Source organism: Nicotiana tomentosiformis, chromosome 12, assembly GCF_000390325.3.
Source record: "Nicotiana tomentosiformis chromosome 12, ASM39032v3, whole genome shotgun sequence".
NCBI classification, from domain to species: Eukaryota; Viridiplantae; Streptophyta; class Magnoliopsida; order Solanales; family Solanaceae; genus Nicotiana; species Nicotiana tomentosiformis.
In genome coordinates, this window is record NC_090823.1 from 108,141,996 (window position 1) to 108,156,607 (window position 14,612).

General features: G+C 41.0%; 2 protein-coding genes across 2 annotated transcripts; both read left to right on the forward strand.

The window, feature by feature from the left end:
- Positions 1-11,996: 11,996 nt before the first annotated feature.
- Positions 11,997-12,476, forward strand: LOC138903196 (uncharacterized). Its single transcript, XM_070191127.1, has one exon. The coding sequence runs from the start codon at positions 11,997-11,999 to the stop codon at positions 12,474-12,476; it is 480 nt and encodes a 159-aa protein (XP_070047228.1).
- Positions 12,477-13,436: 960 nt separating this feature from the next.
- On the forward strand, positions 13,437-14,110 carry LOC138903197 (uncharacterized). The gene is made up of 2 exons (XM_070191128.1): positions 13,437-13,488; positions 13,602-14,110. The coding sequence occupies exons 1-2, from the start codon at positions 13,437-13,439 to the stop codon at positions 14,108-14,110; spliced, it is 561 nt and encodes a 186-aa protein (XP_070047229.1).
- Positions 14,111-14,612: the final 502 nt, after the last annotated feature.

Consider the following 14,612-nt stretch of genomic DNA (forward strand, 5'->3'; position numbering starts at 1 on the left):
CCTCCTTCTTCTCCAACTTTTTCCTCCACCATCCTCAGCCCTCCTCTGCCCCAAACCATCTTCTCCTCCTTTTCCCTCTATGTCAAAAAATCACTGCACCAGTATTGTCGTCACCCAACCTTTACCATTTGAAAAAATTATATAGAGGGCCCGACGGTTCTAGTGATGAGTCGGGCTCTGGTGAATATCAGGCGTAAATACCTTAGAATTTTTTAATTTTTTTTTTGTATCCTGTACATATTTTTTGTTGAGGCCGTTTTTGTTGGGCCTTTGTAAAGATATTTCGGAATATATATATATATTTTTACCCTATTGGTAGTTTTTGAGTCTATTATCTTGGCATCTTTTTACAATTGCAAATATTTCTAATGCCTTAGCACAAAATAAAACGTAGTAATAAGTCGCTTTTTGGAGGTCCGAACAAAACCTGTCCACGATGCAATTTTTGCTCGAAACTTGTGAAAACTCGGAGTGACCGGAAATTTTCCCAAGATGCTTGCTTAAATATTTTTATACTATGCCTTTGTTGAGGGTAACCTTTGAACAGGTTTAGAATTTTGTTGAAGGCCTTATGTTTTGATTACGGCCTTCGGACGTCTCCGAACCATTTTTAGGGTGGCCGTAGCCTTTTAGGTTTAGGCACTGCCTAATAGGTTTTGTGCCTCCGAGTTTCGATAACCTGAGCCACCCGAACTTATATTGGACGACAGTCCCCGAGTGGGGGTAGCCCATTGGGCTCGAATAGGGGTGACTCTTGGGCTCGATACTTTTAAGAAGCAAAAATGTGTATTAGCAAGGTTGAAACTTTTTTTCATTTTTGTGTGTAACATACAAGATTGTAAGCGTATAAAGGCTCGTATGGCTAAGGTGGCCTACGCGGACACAGTTCACTTGACCGTTTGGCCCTTACAATAATCCTAACCAATAAGCCTAGACTGTTCAAGCACAAGGTATCCTTCCTTCCTTGCTAAAAAGCTTGACAAGAGGGTGATGACCCCTAGTATTCGAGGACGATCTAGAGAGGGCTCGAATACTGTTGATGCGACCATTGACTCCGATTTAAAATCGGTCTTCGATTCTAAGTTAGCACGTTTTACTGTTGCCTCATTAAAAGCCTTGCCGGAAAATCCATTTGGGACAAAACCTGTTCAAGGGAAGAAAAGAGTGCAACACGTGCTTTCGGACCTAACAACTGCATTCTCCTTTGGTTGTTGCCTGCAAGTGTTAGTCCAATTTGTAAAAAAAGGTGAATGAGATTGTACCTTAGCAGTAGTACGATTTTAAGTGTGTCACATTCCAGTTGTTCGGTAGCTGTGCACCATTTTCTGCTTCGAGTTTGTATGAACCTTTATCGGTAATCCCAATGACTCGATATGATCCTTCCCAATTCGGTCCCAGCTTCCCTTTTGTTCGGGTTCCGGGTGTGTAGTATTACATTTATTAATACCAAGTCCCCGATATTGAAGTGTCAGAGGTTGGCTCTTCGGTTGTAATATCTTTCTATCTGTTGTTTCTGGGCGGTCTCGCGCCTCTCATCAAATAGTTCCAGGCTTGTGCTCATGGCCTCACCGTTTAATTCTTCGGTCGCATATCAGAACCTGAGGCTCGGTTCTCCCACCTCGATCGGTATTAGTGCTTTGGCATCATAGACCAACAAAAATGGAGTGGCCCCGGTACTAGATTTTGAGGTCGTACGTTATGCCCACAAGACTTCGGGCAAAATTTACTTCTATTTACCTTCCGCATCGGTCAACATTTTCTTAAAGTTTTGGAGTATGGTCTTGTTCATAGACTCCGCCTGTCCATTCCTACTAGGGTGATATGGTGTTGACAAGATCTTTTTGATCTTATGGTCCTAGAAAAATTTGCTTACCTTGCTTCCGATGAACTGCTTCCCTGTTATCACACACTATCTCAGCCGGTATACCGAACCAACATATTATGTGGAAATAAAGACGATGACTTATTTTTCCCAGACCTTTTTGAACGCTTGAGCTTTGACCCACTTAGAAAAATAGTCAGTTATAGACAGTATAAATTGAGCCTTACCGGGTGCCCATAGCAGGGGACCGACAATGTCCATTCCCTATTTCATGAACGGCCAAGGTGACAGGACCGAATGTAGTAGCTCCCCGGGTTGATGGATCATTGGTGCATACCTCTGACTGTCGTCGCATCTCCGTACAAAGTCCTTCGTATCTTTCTCCATGTCGATCCAGTAATAGCCAGCTCTAATTATCTTACGAACCAAAGATTCTGCCCTCGAATGGTTTTCGCAGGTGCCTTTGTGAACTTCCCTTAAAACATATTCGGTGTCCCCCGACCCTAAGCATATGGCGAGTGGGCCATCCAACATTCTTCTAAACAGAGTACCTTCGGACAGGCTAAACCTGGCCGCCTTCGTGTGCAGAGCTCTCGATTCTTTAGGATCCGACGGCAACTTCCCAATCTTAAAGTAGTCTATATACTTGTTTCTCCAGTCCCAAGTTAAACTCGTTGAGTTTATCTCGGCATGGCCTTCTTCCACTACTGATTTTATGAGTTGTACGATCGTTCCCGAGCTGCTGTCATCATCATCAACCGATGACCCCAAGTTAGCCAGAGTATCGGCTTCGCTATTTTGATCCCGAGTACATGTTGTAAGGTCCATTCCTTGAATCGATGCAGCGTTACCTGTAATTTGTTCAAGTACCTTCGCATTCATTCCTCTTTTACTTCGAATGTCCCGTTGACTTGATTTACCACAAGGAGGGAGTCGCACTTAACTTCGACCACTTCGCCCCCAAGCTTTTAACCCATTCGAGACCTGCAATCATGGCTTCATACTCGACCTCATTGTTAGTCAATTTCACAGTTCTAATAGATTGCCTAACTACGTTACCCTTAGGCGGCTTCAACACGATGCTGAGTTCGGACCCCTTTGCGTTCGAGGCACCGTCCGTAAAGAGGGTCCACATTCTCGAGAAAGTCCCCAAGGTTAACAACACTTTCTTTTCGACTTCGGGTATTAAGGTTGGCGTGAAGTCGGCCATGAAGTCTGCCAAAATTTGAAATTTGATAGCGGTTTAGGTTCGATATTCGATATCGTACCCGCTAATTTCTACGGCCCATTTGGCCAATCGGTCCGAGAGCTCAGGTTTGTGCATTATGTTACTTAGTGGGTAAGAAGTTATGATGCATATGGGGTGGCATTGAAAATATGGCTTTAACTTTCTGGAGGCGCTTAGCAAAGCGAGCGCCAATTTTTCTAAGTGAGGGTACCTTATTTCGGCCTCACTTAGAGTTCTACTAACATAATAGATAGGAGCGTACCTTCCTCTTCCCGAACTAAGACTCCATTTACAGCTATCTCGGACACCGCTAAGTATATGTACAACTGCTCATCTGCCTTCGGAGTATGGAGCAAGGGTGGACTCGAAAGGTACCGTTTGAGTTCTTCCAAAGCTTAGTGGCACTCCGGGGTTCATGAAAAGTTATTGTTCTTCTTCAATAATGAGAAGAACCGATGACTCTTATCGGAGGACCTCAATATGAATCGGCCCAGGGCGGTTATGCGCGTGGTTAGCCTCTGAATGACCTTGACATTGTCCACCAGGTGATATCTTCTATAGCTTTGATTTTGTCGGGATTGATCTCGATCCCTAGGTTGGACACCATGAGTCCAAGTAACTTCTCGGATCCGACCCCGAATGCACATTACTCCGGGTTCAGCTTCATATTGTATTTCTTCAGTATGTTGAAGGTTTCCTGCAAATGTTTCAAATGGTCCTCTGCTCGCAGGGACTTAACTAACATGTCGTCTATGTAAACTTTCATTGATTTTCTTATTTGTTCTTTGAACATCCAGTTTACTAGGCGTTGATAAGTGGCACCGGCGTTTTTTAGTCTAAACGGCATTACGTTATAACAATAGGTGCCAAATGTAGTGATAAAAGAAGTTTCTTTATCGCTCGGGTCCATCCGGATTTGTTTGTACCCGGAATAGGCATCGAGAAAGTTGAGTATCTCGTGCCCGGTAGTTGCATCGATCATGCGATCGATGTTCAGCAAAGGAAAAGAACTCATGAGGCACACCTTGTTTAAGTTTTTTTAATCTACGCACATCCTTAATTACTTTCCCCTTTTAGGCACCACTACTACATTAGCCAACCAATCAAGGTACTTAACTTCCCTGATGGAACCTATTATAAGGAGTTTAGATACCTTGTCTTTGATGAATGTATGCTTGACTTCGGACTGAGGCCTCTTTTTCTGTTTAATAGGGTGGAACTTCAGATCCAAGCTTAATTTATGAGTGGTTACTTCTGGAGGGATCCCTGTCATATCTAGATGAGACCAAGCAAAATAATCCACGTTAGCTATAAGGAATTTAATGAGTTTTTTCCTGAGCTCGGGAGTTAACCCCGTGCCCAGGTATACCTTCTGATCGGGCAAGTGTTCGATCAATATGACTTGCTCCAGCTCCTCAACCATCGATTTGGTGGCATTGGAATCGTCAGGGGCGATGAACGACCTAGGAACTCCGTAATCATCATACTCGCCTGCCTTTTGCTTCTCCGGTTCGGTCGGGGACGTTGTTGATGATTGCTATTTAGTTTCTTCCTTCCTAATCGACTCCGGGTTCTTTGATGTCGAGAGTGCAGACATCGAGATCACCTCATCAACCGTGAACATTTCTTTTGCGGCCGGTTTCTCTCCGTAAACTGTCTTGATCCCTTCCGGTGTGGGAAACGTCAATGCCTGGTGTAGCGTCGAGGGTATTGCCCTCATGTTGTGAATCTATGGCCTTCCGAATAGAGCATTATATCTCATATCCCCTTCGATCACGTAGAACTTTGTTTCTTTAATGGTTTGGCGGTGTTCACTGGCAGGGTTATCTCCCCTTTAGTTAGGGCTACTTATTGGGCAGATTGGGCGGTTAATTACTCTTAACGGTTTGGCTTAACGGTTATCGGCTTTTAAATGTATTAATCCGCTAGCCACCCGATAAGATATCGGACGGATTAGTATCGGTTTAGATCTTATCGGGCGGTTATCGGGCGGTTTATCGGCCTAATTAAATCTATATTGCGTGCATTAATTGTTTGTTGACCGCCTAGCATACAAATTCATAATAGAAAATTACGCATTGAGTCCCGACAAACATGTATGCTAACGCCTACATAAGAATGATATAGTGTGTCATGTGTTGTAGAGTGAAAAAAGTAGAACACATTGTAGGCTAGATTACATCCCAAAGCAGACTACATATGAGTCTAGACATACATGTATGTTAACGCCTACTATTAAATCCCAAAGCAGACTACATTACGTGAGTCCAGACATACATATGTCTGTTAACGCCTAGCATACAAATTCAGAATAGGAAATTCCAGTCTATATTCAAAGTGAGTCCAGGATAGATATTTCAAAATGATTAATCCATAAGTGAGCAGAATACACAGAAATGTTTGGCCTGCAGCTAACGCCTAACAAAGCTTGAATTTATGCAGCTTCAAAGTTCAAACAACAACTTCAAATTTCTAACTTAAACTCTCAACCGGGCATTTCACGCTATATCATTAACCATACAAACAACACCGAGCAAAAGGCAGTTATGTATAGAAATAGGGATGGATTATAAGTAGTAAACAATTTACAGGAAACGCAGATGCGCTATTTCCCCAGAACATAATTCAAGACAGTACTATCGTCAATATTGTGGGATAAAAGTTGTGGCAACAACACTATTGTTCTTCTATTAAACATAGACAACAGGCATTAGTTTTAAAAAATAAAAGTAGAGGTGAACCATAGACAACAACTTAAACAATCTTATAGTAGGGTGGGAGACAACAACTTAAACAATATATATATGGATAAAAACAAATTTTATATATATATATATATATATATATATATATATATATATATATATATTCTTAACGGGTTAACGGATTATCCGTTAAGAAAATTGAATAATCCGCCCCCAAACCGATAAGCCGTTAATAAAAAAATTTCAATCCGTTCCCCGTCCGTTAAATCGTTAACCCGATACCAATAAGTCATTAAGCTTCGGTTTCGGTTTCGGTTCGGTTTTCGATTTCGGTTCGGTTTTGAACACCCCTACCTTTAGTAGTTTCACAAGCCATGTTGAATCCGTTTAAGACCCGGACTGCAGGCACTATTTGGTCTTGTAGACCCAGCTGCTCTACGACCCTCGATCTGATGCTATTGCCCTTGTTACCTGGATAAATCAACACACGCTTAACTCGAGATTTATTTATGAGTACAGATATTACCAGTGCATCGTTATGCACTTTCACGATGCCTTCTGCGTCTTCATCGTTGAAAGAGATGGTCCCCTCCGACATGTAATCTCGGGTTCCCTTTTCCCTTGTAATGGACACCTTAATGCGCTTTAGCATTGGGCCCTGGGGACGTCGACTCCACCAATGATCATGTTGATGATGTGCTGAGGTTCCTCTTGCTCGGTCTGTTTGTTGGAGTCCATATTCTGGAAATGATGTTTGGCTCGATCACTAAGAAATTCTCGGAGGTGTCCGTTATTGAATAATCAGGCCACTTCTTCTCTTAGATGTTGACAGTCTTCGGTCCTTTGGCCGTGAGTGCCATGATACTTACACATTAGGTTGGGGTCTCTTTGGGTAGGATCGGACTGCAATGGCCGAGGCCACTCGGTATCTTTGATGCGTCTGATGGCAGATACGATGCCTGCAACATTGACGTTGAAGTTGTATTCCGATAAGCTTGGTGCCTCCCTGGCCTCGAGTGGCCTGTCGAAACCATTTTTGCTCATGAGTCCTCGGCTATTATGAACTCGATCGCTTCTCTTTTCGTTCCTCGCAGGGTCCGACCGGATACGCTGCTTCTTCGATCTCTGCTATACGATTAATACTGATCTTTGTTTGTTCTCGGTTCTTGATCGACGATTCTTTTAGACCTGTCATTAGTTCAGATAGGATACACGGACCCAGAGGGGGGCCCGAGCTAATCATCCTCGACTTTGATTTTTGATTGGTACCTGTTATGGACGTCAACCCAAGTTACCGCCGGGTACTCTATCAAATTCTGTTTCAGCTGCTGTGAAGCTAAGGAGCTTTGGGGTTGAGTCCTTGAGTGAATGCTTGAACGGCTCAATCGTCCGCAACCGGAGGCAGATCCATTCTTTTCTATTTGAAACCTTTATATGAATTTCCTGAGCATTTCATTATCTCTTTGTTTCACCTGAAATAGGTCTGATTTTCTGGTCTCGACCTTGATGTCCCCGGCATGAGCTTTTACGAAGGCATATGCAAGCATAGCAAACAAATCTATGGAATTAGGGGGCAAGTTGTAATACCATATCATTGCTCTTTTAGACAGGGGTTTCTCTGAACTTTTTCAGCAGAACCGACTCGATTTCGTCATCTTCTAAGTCATTTCCCTTGATGGCACACATGTAGGAGGTTACGTGTTCATTTGGATTCGTGGTCCCATTATACTTTGGAATTTCGGGCATACAGAACTTCTTCGGGATTGGTTTCAGAGTCGCGCTCGGAGGGAAAGGCTTTTGGATAAATTTCTTGGAATCCAGGCCTTTCAATATTGGGGGTGCTCCGGAGATTTGATCAACCCTAGAGTTATAGGTCTCCACCTTTTTGTCATTGGCTTCGATCTTCTTTTCCTCCAATTCTACCCGCTTTATCAGTTCCTCAAGCATCTTTATTATTTCAGGGTTGGTCCCGGGTTCAAATTCACCCGGCCTATTTGTGGTTGGTTCATTTCTGCGGGTGTTTTCCCGGGATGGTTCAGGCTCAGCTCTGCTGGGGGCGCGACTTTGGTTCTGCAACTGGGCTATCATCGCCTGTTGAGCTTGTAACATTTCGAAGATCACTCGAAAATTGATCCTATCGCCTTCGCCGTCGTGTGTACCCAGGGCTATCGATCGAGCTCCCCCGTGAATTCTATTTTCGGGGTCGGTAAGCAAGTTTGCATCGATAGCCACGTGTGAGTTGGCATCGATTGGGTCCGCGACCGGAACTCCGTTGGGTCAACAGGGGGGCACCTCGTTGCTGGGCACTACATTGTTGTTCTCGCCATGGTGGACAGACTCAGCATCAACGTTCAAGTGAGCAGATTGAGAGTTTGACATTTTTAATTTAACCTGAAATTAAAATCTCAAAGAACAAGTGTAAAACAGAGTGCGTTATAGAAATTTGTATCAAATTACCACTAATATCCCTAGCCCCACGGTGGGCGCCAAACTGTTTACCCTTAAAAACGGATAACAATCGAATTTATATGCGGTTTTAAGGATATGTGGATTAATTCAACACAAGTAATTAATGACGTTAGATTAAGCAAATGAAAGACGTAATAAATGGCCGAACCAATGATAAGAGTGATCACGAGCTCGGTTAATGGCTCAACGAGGAACCTCCCTCGGTTCCGATCTTGCACTTATGAAGAACTTATGAACAAAAATAAGAACTTTGAATAACTTTTAGAAATAGAGAGAATAAAAGTAAATTGCCTTGGTATGTGTGTTACAATATATTTTATGAATAATAAACTTCCCCCTTTATATAGTAGGGGAGTTTTACCCTAAGTACAATTCTAAGAAAGGTAAAAATCGTCCGTTTCGCTAATAGCTGATTTTCTGCTGATACGGGTCGAGATTCACGCCGTGATATCCGGTTGGGAACGGACATCACAGCCATTTGTTAGTCATGTGCGGTTATTTGGTAATGCTCTCCGAAGTCTGAGGCTCGAACTAGACCTGGAGGACGTGGTCCTGATCCCCCGAGGGTAGGTGTTTTGCTCGAGCCCCGGTACGGGGGCTCCTCGCTCTGACTCCAATTCCTTACGATCACGTTCTTGCTCTGTTTGCCTCATCGAAAAACCGGGGTGCTCAGTGGGCTCGATTTTACCAATATACAATAGTGTTGAGATATATATATGAGAGATGCTTTACACGAAAAATCCACTAAATATTGGACTTTTCGACGATCAAAGTCTTTCCTAATTAAAGGTACGGCTAGAAAAGAATAAACAAAGTAGACTTAATGACTTCGTTCTTAGGAAACAAAATGCATTTGGGAATTTTTTATCATGACTTGCCGTATGATAGACTCATCATTCATGATAAATTAAAATGGGGTTCATTACTGACCGGAAATTTTGAAAAATAAACAAGAACATTATTTCATGATATTAAAAAGAAATCCTTGTAAAATCATTTGCTCATTCCTAATTATTAGCCTCATTTCTAAGTTCTAGTGTTCTACTACTCATGTAGTTTCTTTTTTAGTTTAACGAACTTATATCATTAACAGTATAATTGTTTTTTAATATTATCAAGTGATCTTAATTACCTGCTATAGTTAAGCTAGTAGCCTACCTTATTCCAAAAGGTTTCAAATCTCATTTTTTATGAAAGATTACCTGTAAATATCATTTAAATGACATGATAGAGTACAAATTCTTTATATTGTTGGTTTTTGTAATCTTTTAGATTTTAATAGGAAGAAAGATCTTTTTAGTATTTAAATTCAAGAGAACTTTTTTAATCCAAACAAAAGTTTCCAGTTTTGTTCAAAGGGTTGAAAGGACACACTGGCATCAAGTTGTGTGCAATGGCTAACCTGCTCCTCTTCTCCACTTTGATGTACTTAAAAAAAAAAAGAGAGAAGAAATATAACACTATCAGAATGAATATAATTGACTGCAATAATTTGGGTTCACATTTCCTCTTGAACTTTTATTAATAACAAAATGGATACCTAGAGTCAGGTTTAGGTTGGTCCAACATACCTAAATCTTCCGAAATTAAATACAAAAAGCTACCACATTTGATTGCTCCATCCATTTGCATTGTGAAATTTCCACGAAGTTTAACAAAAAAGCATAAAACGGAAAATATTTTATATTTCAATTGTCTTTTTGACCGGACTAAGGCCGTTAGTAAGCAGAATTGGATTCCAAATTTGAATTTTATAGATTTTATTGTAACCTTAAGTTAGCGTACAATAATAATTGGGTTTAGAGACAAATATTTATCGATAGATGGTGACTTTTTTAATCTATATATATATATATATATATATATATATATATATATATATATATATATATATACGTAATCGAATCTCAGCAGTTGTTTGTAGGTTGTCAACATGTAATTACAATTGATAATTGCTAGGAAATTTCGAGGGGTGTATAAAAATAGAAAATCATGTTACGGAACACTAGACTTGCAAACGTTTTGGAAGTGCTAATTACGTGACTCAACAGTACTCAATGAGTTAACGTGTTTCTTATTCCTCAAGATTTTATTATTACCATTTATTTAAATCCTACGATAAAAGCCTTTGTTACTTTTAAGTATATCCAATTTCAAATCAACTTTGTTCATTCTGTAGCATGTATAAATTTTACTTCCATATACATAGAAACACAATTTATTTTTGGTGTAAAGGATAGCTATTTATATTAAGTTAAGGTGGGATAGTACAATGAGCATATGGAAACATAGTTATAGTCCTACTTTGAAAACAGTTGGAGCCACTCTTCTAACACAAAATGTTCATAGAAAATGTATACATACCTGGTCTGATTATGGAACATATTTACTATACAAACATGCAATTTCCTTAATTTTAAGATTCCCATTTAATTCCAATGAAGTTCTAACTTTTATTTCTTCCCATGTACAGCCATTTCTTCCCATATGATGGGATACATGTTCTAGAGATAGCCATTTCTTCCCATGTACGGAGTAAATGTACCACATATGATGCAATACTTTATTTTTAATTAAGAGTCTTGAAAATGGAAAAACTATTTTATTTTTAATTAAAAATTTTGAATCAAGCTTTAAAGATAGAGGAACTCTTAATATAAGGCGCTTCCCTCTTGGACGGATCTCATAAGAAATTTTGCTATGTGAGTCACATAATCAACATTACTTATGTGAGGCTAATTTATTTCTTGACAAGTGGACTCATATTCCTACTTATTTTAAAACATAAATTAAAAGGAAACATTTAAGTCTATTTTTTTTCTAATCAGATGCTTAATAAATAAAAAACAAAAAACATAAGATGCTTAGCTGGTGGATAATAAAAGAAAATTAAAAAGAAAAGAAATTCTTTCATTATATTATTAGGTCTCCTCTTTAATAATTAAAAAAAATGTTAAAATCTTGCATTTAGGATCTATTTTATAGTGAAGAAGAAAACATATACTTTGTACTCAAAGAAAATGGAGGATTTACAATTTGCTGACAATGTGAATTTTGACGGTGAAAGTAAGCTTCAACCCGGACATTATGCAATTTACTAATTTTAAGTGTGCATGTTTTTTTAATTGAAAACTTAATCTAATTTATTTATATGCTGTGTTAATTTTACGAATGTATAGATTGCTCATGCCTTTAATTTTTTACTTGGATCCTAAAATGCAAGATTTTTAATTTAAATTATTTATTTTATCATGGGAGAGTAGACCTAACAATATAATGAAAGAGCAGGTTTTGTTACAATTTCCCATGGTTGCCGATTTTGAGAGATTTTTCCTATTATAATTTTTTTTATCTCATTAGGAAAAAAAAGAAGATTTAAAGCAGGCTTTGATGAGGAAGTCAAAAGGCATTGCTGGGAGAATTTGGATGAGATAGTGCGTGGTATCCCGCATACCGAGAAACTTTTCATAGGAGGAGATTTCAACTGCCACATTGGAGCGACGACTGGGGGGTATGATGATGTGCACGGTGGCTTTAGTTTTGGAGATAGAAACGGAGGAGGAACGTATGTGCTGGACTTTGCTAGAGCATTTGATTTGGTGATAGCAAACTCGGGTTTTCCGAAGAAGAGGGAGCACTTGGTCACCTTCCGGAGTTCGGTGGCTGAGACTCAGATTGATTATTTACTCTGCAAGAAGTCCGATAGAGTCTTTGCACGGATTGCAAGGTCATCCCGAGTGAGAACCTCTCGACCCTTCATAGGCTCCTGGTCATGGACCTTGAGATCACGAGCAAGAGGAGGAAGAGGGCGATGTATAGCCAATATAGGATCAAGTGGGGAGCCTTGACGGAAGTTAAAGCGCAGGAGTTGGGAGTCAAGCTTGTGACTATGGGGGCTTGGAGGAGTAATGGGGACGCAAGCGCTATATGGACCACGACTGTACAGTGTATTAGGGAAGCCACAAGAGAGGTATTAGGGGTCTCAAAGGGTTACTCTGGTGGTCACAAGGGAGACTGGTGGTGGAATAGAGAGGTGCAAGGAAAAGTGAAAACCAAGAAAGTATCGTATCTAAAGCTAGTGGAAAGTGTAGACGAGGAGGAGAAGAGGGCAAATAGGGAACATTATAAGTTGGCTAAGAAAGAGGCAAAGCTGGAAGTTACATCGGCCAAGAATGCAACTTTTAGTCGTTTCTATGAGGAACTCGAGGGCCGAGGTGGGGATAAGAGATTGTTCAGGTTAGCCAAGGTGTGAAAAAGGAAGGCGCGTGACTTGGACCAAGTGAAGTGCATCAAGGACGAAGAAGGTAGAGTTTTGTTAGATGAGAGGCTTATCCGTCGGAAATGGCAGACCTACTTTCATAGTTTCTTGAACGAGGAGGGGGACATGCGCATTATACTTGGTGATTTGGAACTCTCCGGGAGTCGTTGTGACTTTGGGTATTGCAGGCGGAGAAGTTGAGGGGGTTATGCGTAAGATGAGCAGGGTCAAAGCGATCGCGCCAGATGAAATCTCGGTGGAGTTTTGGAAGAGTGCGGGCAAGGCAGGCTTGGAGTGGCTCACTAGGTTATTTAATATAATTTTTAGAACGAAGAAGATGCCCGAAGACTGGGGGTGGAGCACGATGGTTCCTGTATACAAAAACAAGGGTGATATCTAAAATTGCAATAACTATCGGAGTACCAAGCTGCTTAGTCATACTATGAAAGTCTAGGAGAGAGTGGTAGAGCTAAGGGTGAGGATGAGTGTGTCTATTTTCGAAAACCAGTTTGGGTTTATGCCGAGGTGTTCGACAACAGAAGCTATCCACCTTGTTAGGAGATTAGTGGAGCAGCATAGCGAGAGAAAGAAGGACTTGCATATGGTGTTCATCGACTTAGAAAAGGCATACGATAAAGTACCGAGAGAGATTTTATGGAGATGTTTGGAGGCTAGAGGTGTACATGTTGCCTACATTAGGTTGATTAAGGATATGTATGATGGAATAAAGACCCGAGTGAGGATGGTGGGTGGGGACTCAGACCATTTTTCGGTTATGATGGGGTTGCATCAGGGGTCGGCACTTAGCCCTTTTTGTTTGCTCTGACGATAGACGTACTGACGCGCCACATCCAAGGGGAGGTGTCGTGGTGCATGCTATTTGCAGATGATATTTTATTGATTGATGAGACGCGAGACGGTGTGAACGCGCAATTAGAGGTTTGGAGGCAGACCATGGAATCTAATGGTTTTAAGTTGAGCAGGACCAAGACAGAATACTTGGAGTGTAAGTTCAGTAGCGAGACTCGAGGAGGGGAAGGGGGGGTGAGACTGGACTCGCAGGTCATCCCTAGGAGAGGTAGTTTTAACTACCTTAGGTACCTTAGGTCTATTATTCAGGGGATGGTGAGATTGATGAAGATGTCACACATCGTATTGGGGCGGGATGGATGAAATGGAGACACGCTTCTGGTGTTTTGTGTGACAAGAAGATTCCATCGAAATTTAAGGGTAAGGTTTACAGAGTGGTGGTCAGACCAATGATGTTGTATGGGGCTGAGTGTTGGCCAGTCAAGATCGCTCATATCCAGAAGATGAAGGTAGCAGAGATGAGGATGTTAAGATGGATGTGCGGGTACACCATGTTAGATATGATCAGAAATGAGGTTATTCGCGATAAGGTGTGTGTGGCCTCTATTGAGGACAAGATACGGGAAGCGCGGCTTAGGTGGTTTGGTCATGTGAGGAGGAGAAGCACAGACGCCCCGGTGAGGAGGTGTGAGAGGTTGACATTGGAGAGCCTACGGAGAGGTAGAGGTAGGCCAAAAAAGAGGTACAGAGAGGTGATTAGGCAAGACATGGCGCAACTTCAGCTGACCGAGAACATGACCCTTGATAGGAAGGTATGAAGGTCGAGGATTAGGGTGGTAGAGTAGGTAGTCTAGAGTGTTTATAACAGTAGTATTGGCACGCAGTCCCGCTTTCTGTTGGTAGTAGATTTTTATGACTAACCGCTGTTTGTTTTCATTGTTGATCACCTTACTATCTTGTTGTTTTTATTCTGCTTTTATATGGTTTTATGGTACTGTCCCTTCGTGTCTATATTTTCATTAATGCAGTGCTTATGCTTTCCTGAGGCGAGGGTCTATTGGAAACAGTCTATCTATCCTCGTAAGGTAGGGGTACAATGTGGGATAATACTAATAGTGAGCATGTTATTGTAATAAGTAGGAACATGAGTCTATTTGTCAAGAAATGAACTAATTTTGCATAAGTAATGTTGGTTATGTGATGTTGACAATGCAAGTCTGGATTAAAATCTTTGATGAGCACGGCAGATGCCGAATTGCTATAAGAACTCTGTAACAGTTTTGAGTCAAAGGCCAATTCGATTCCCCAATTGGCCAATAC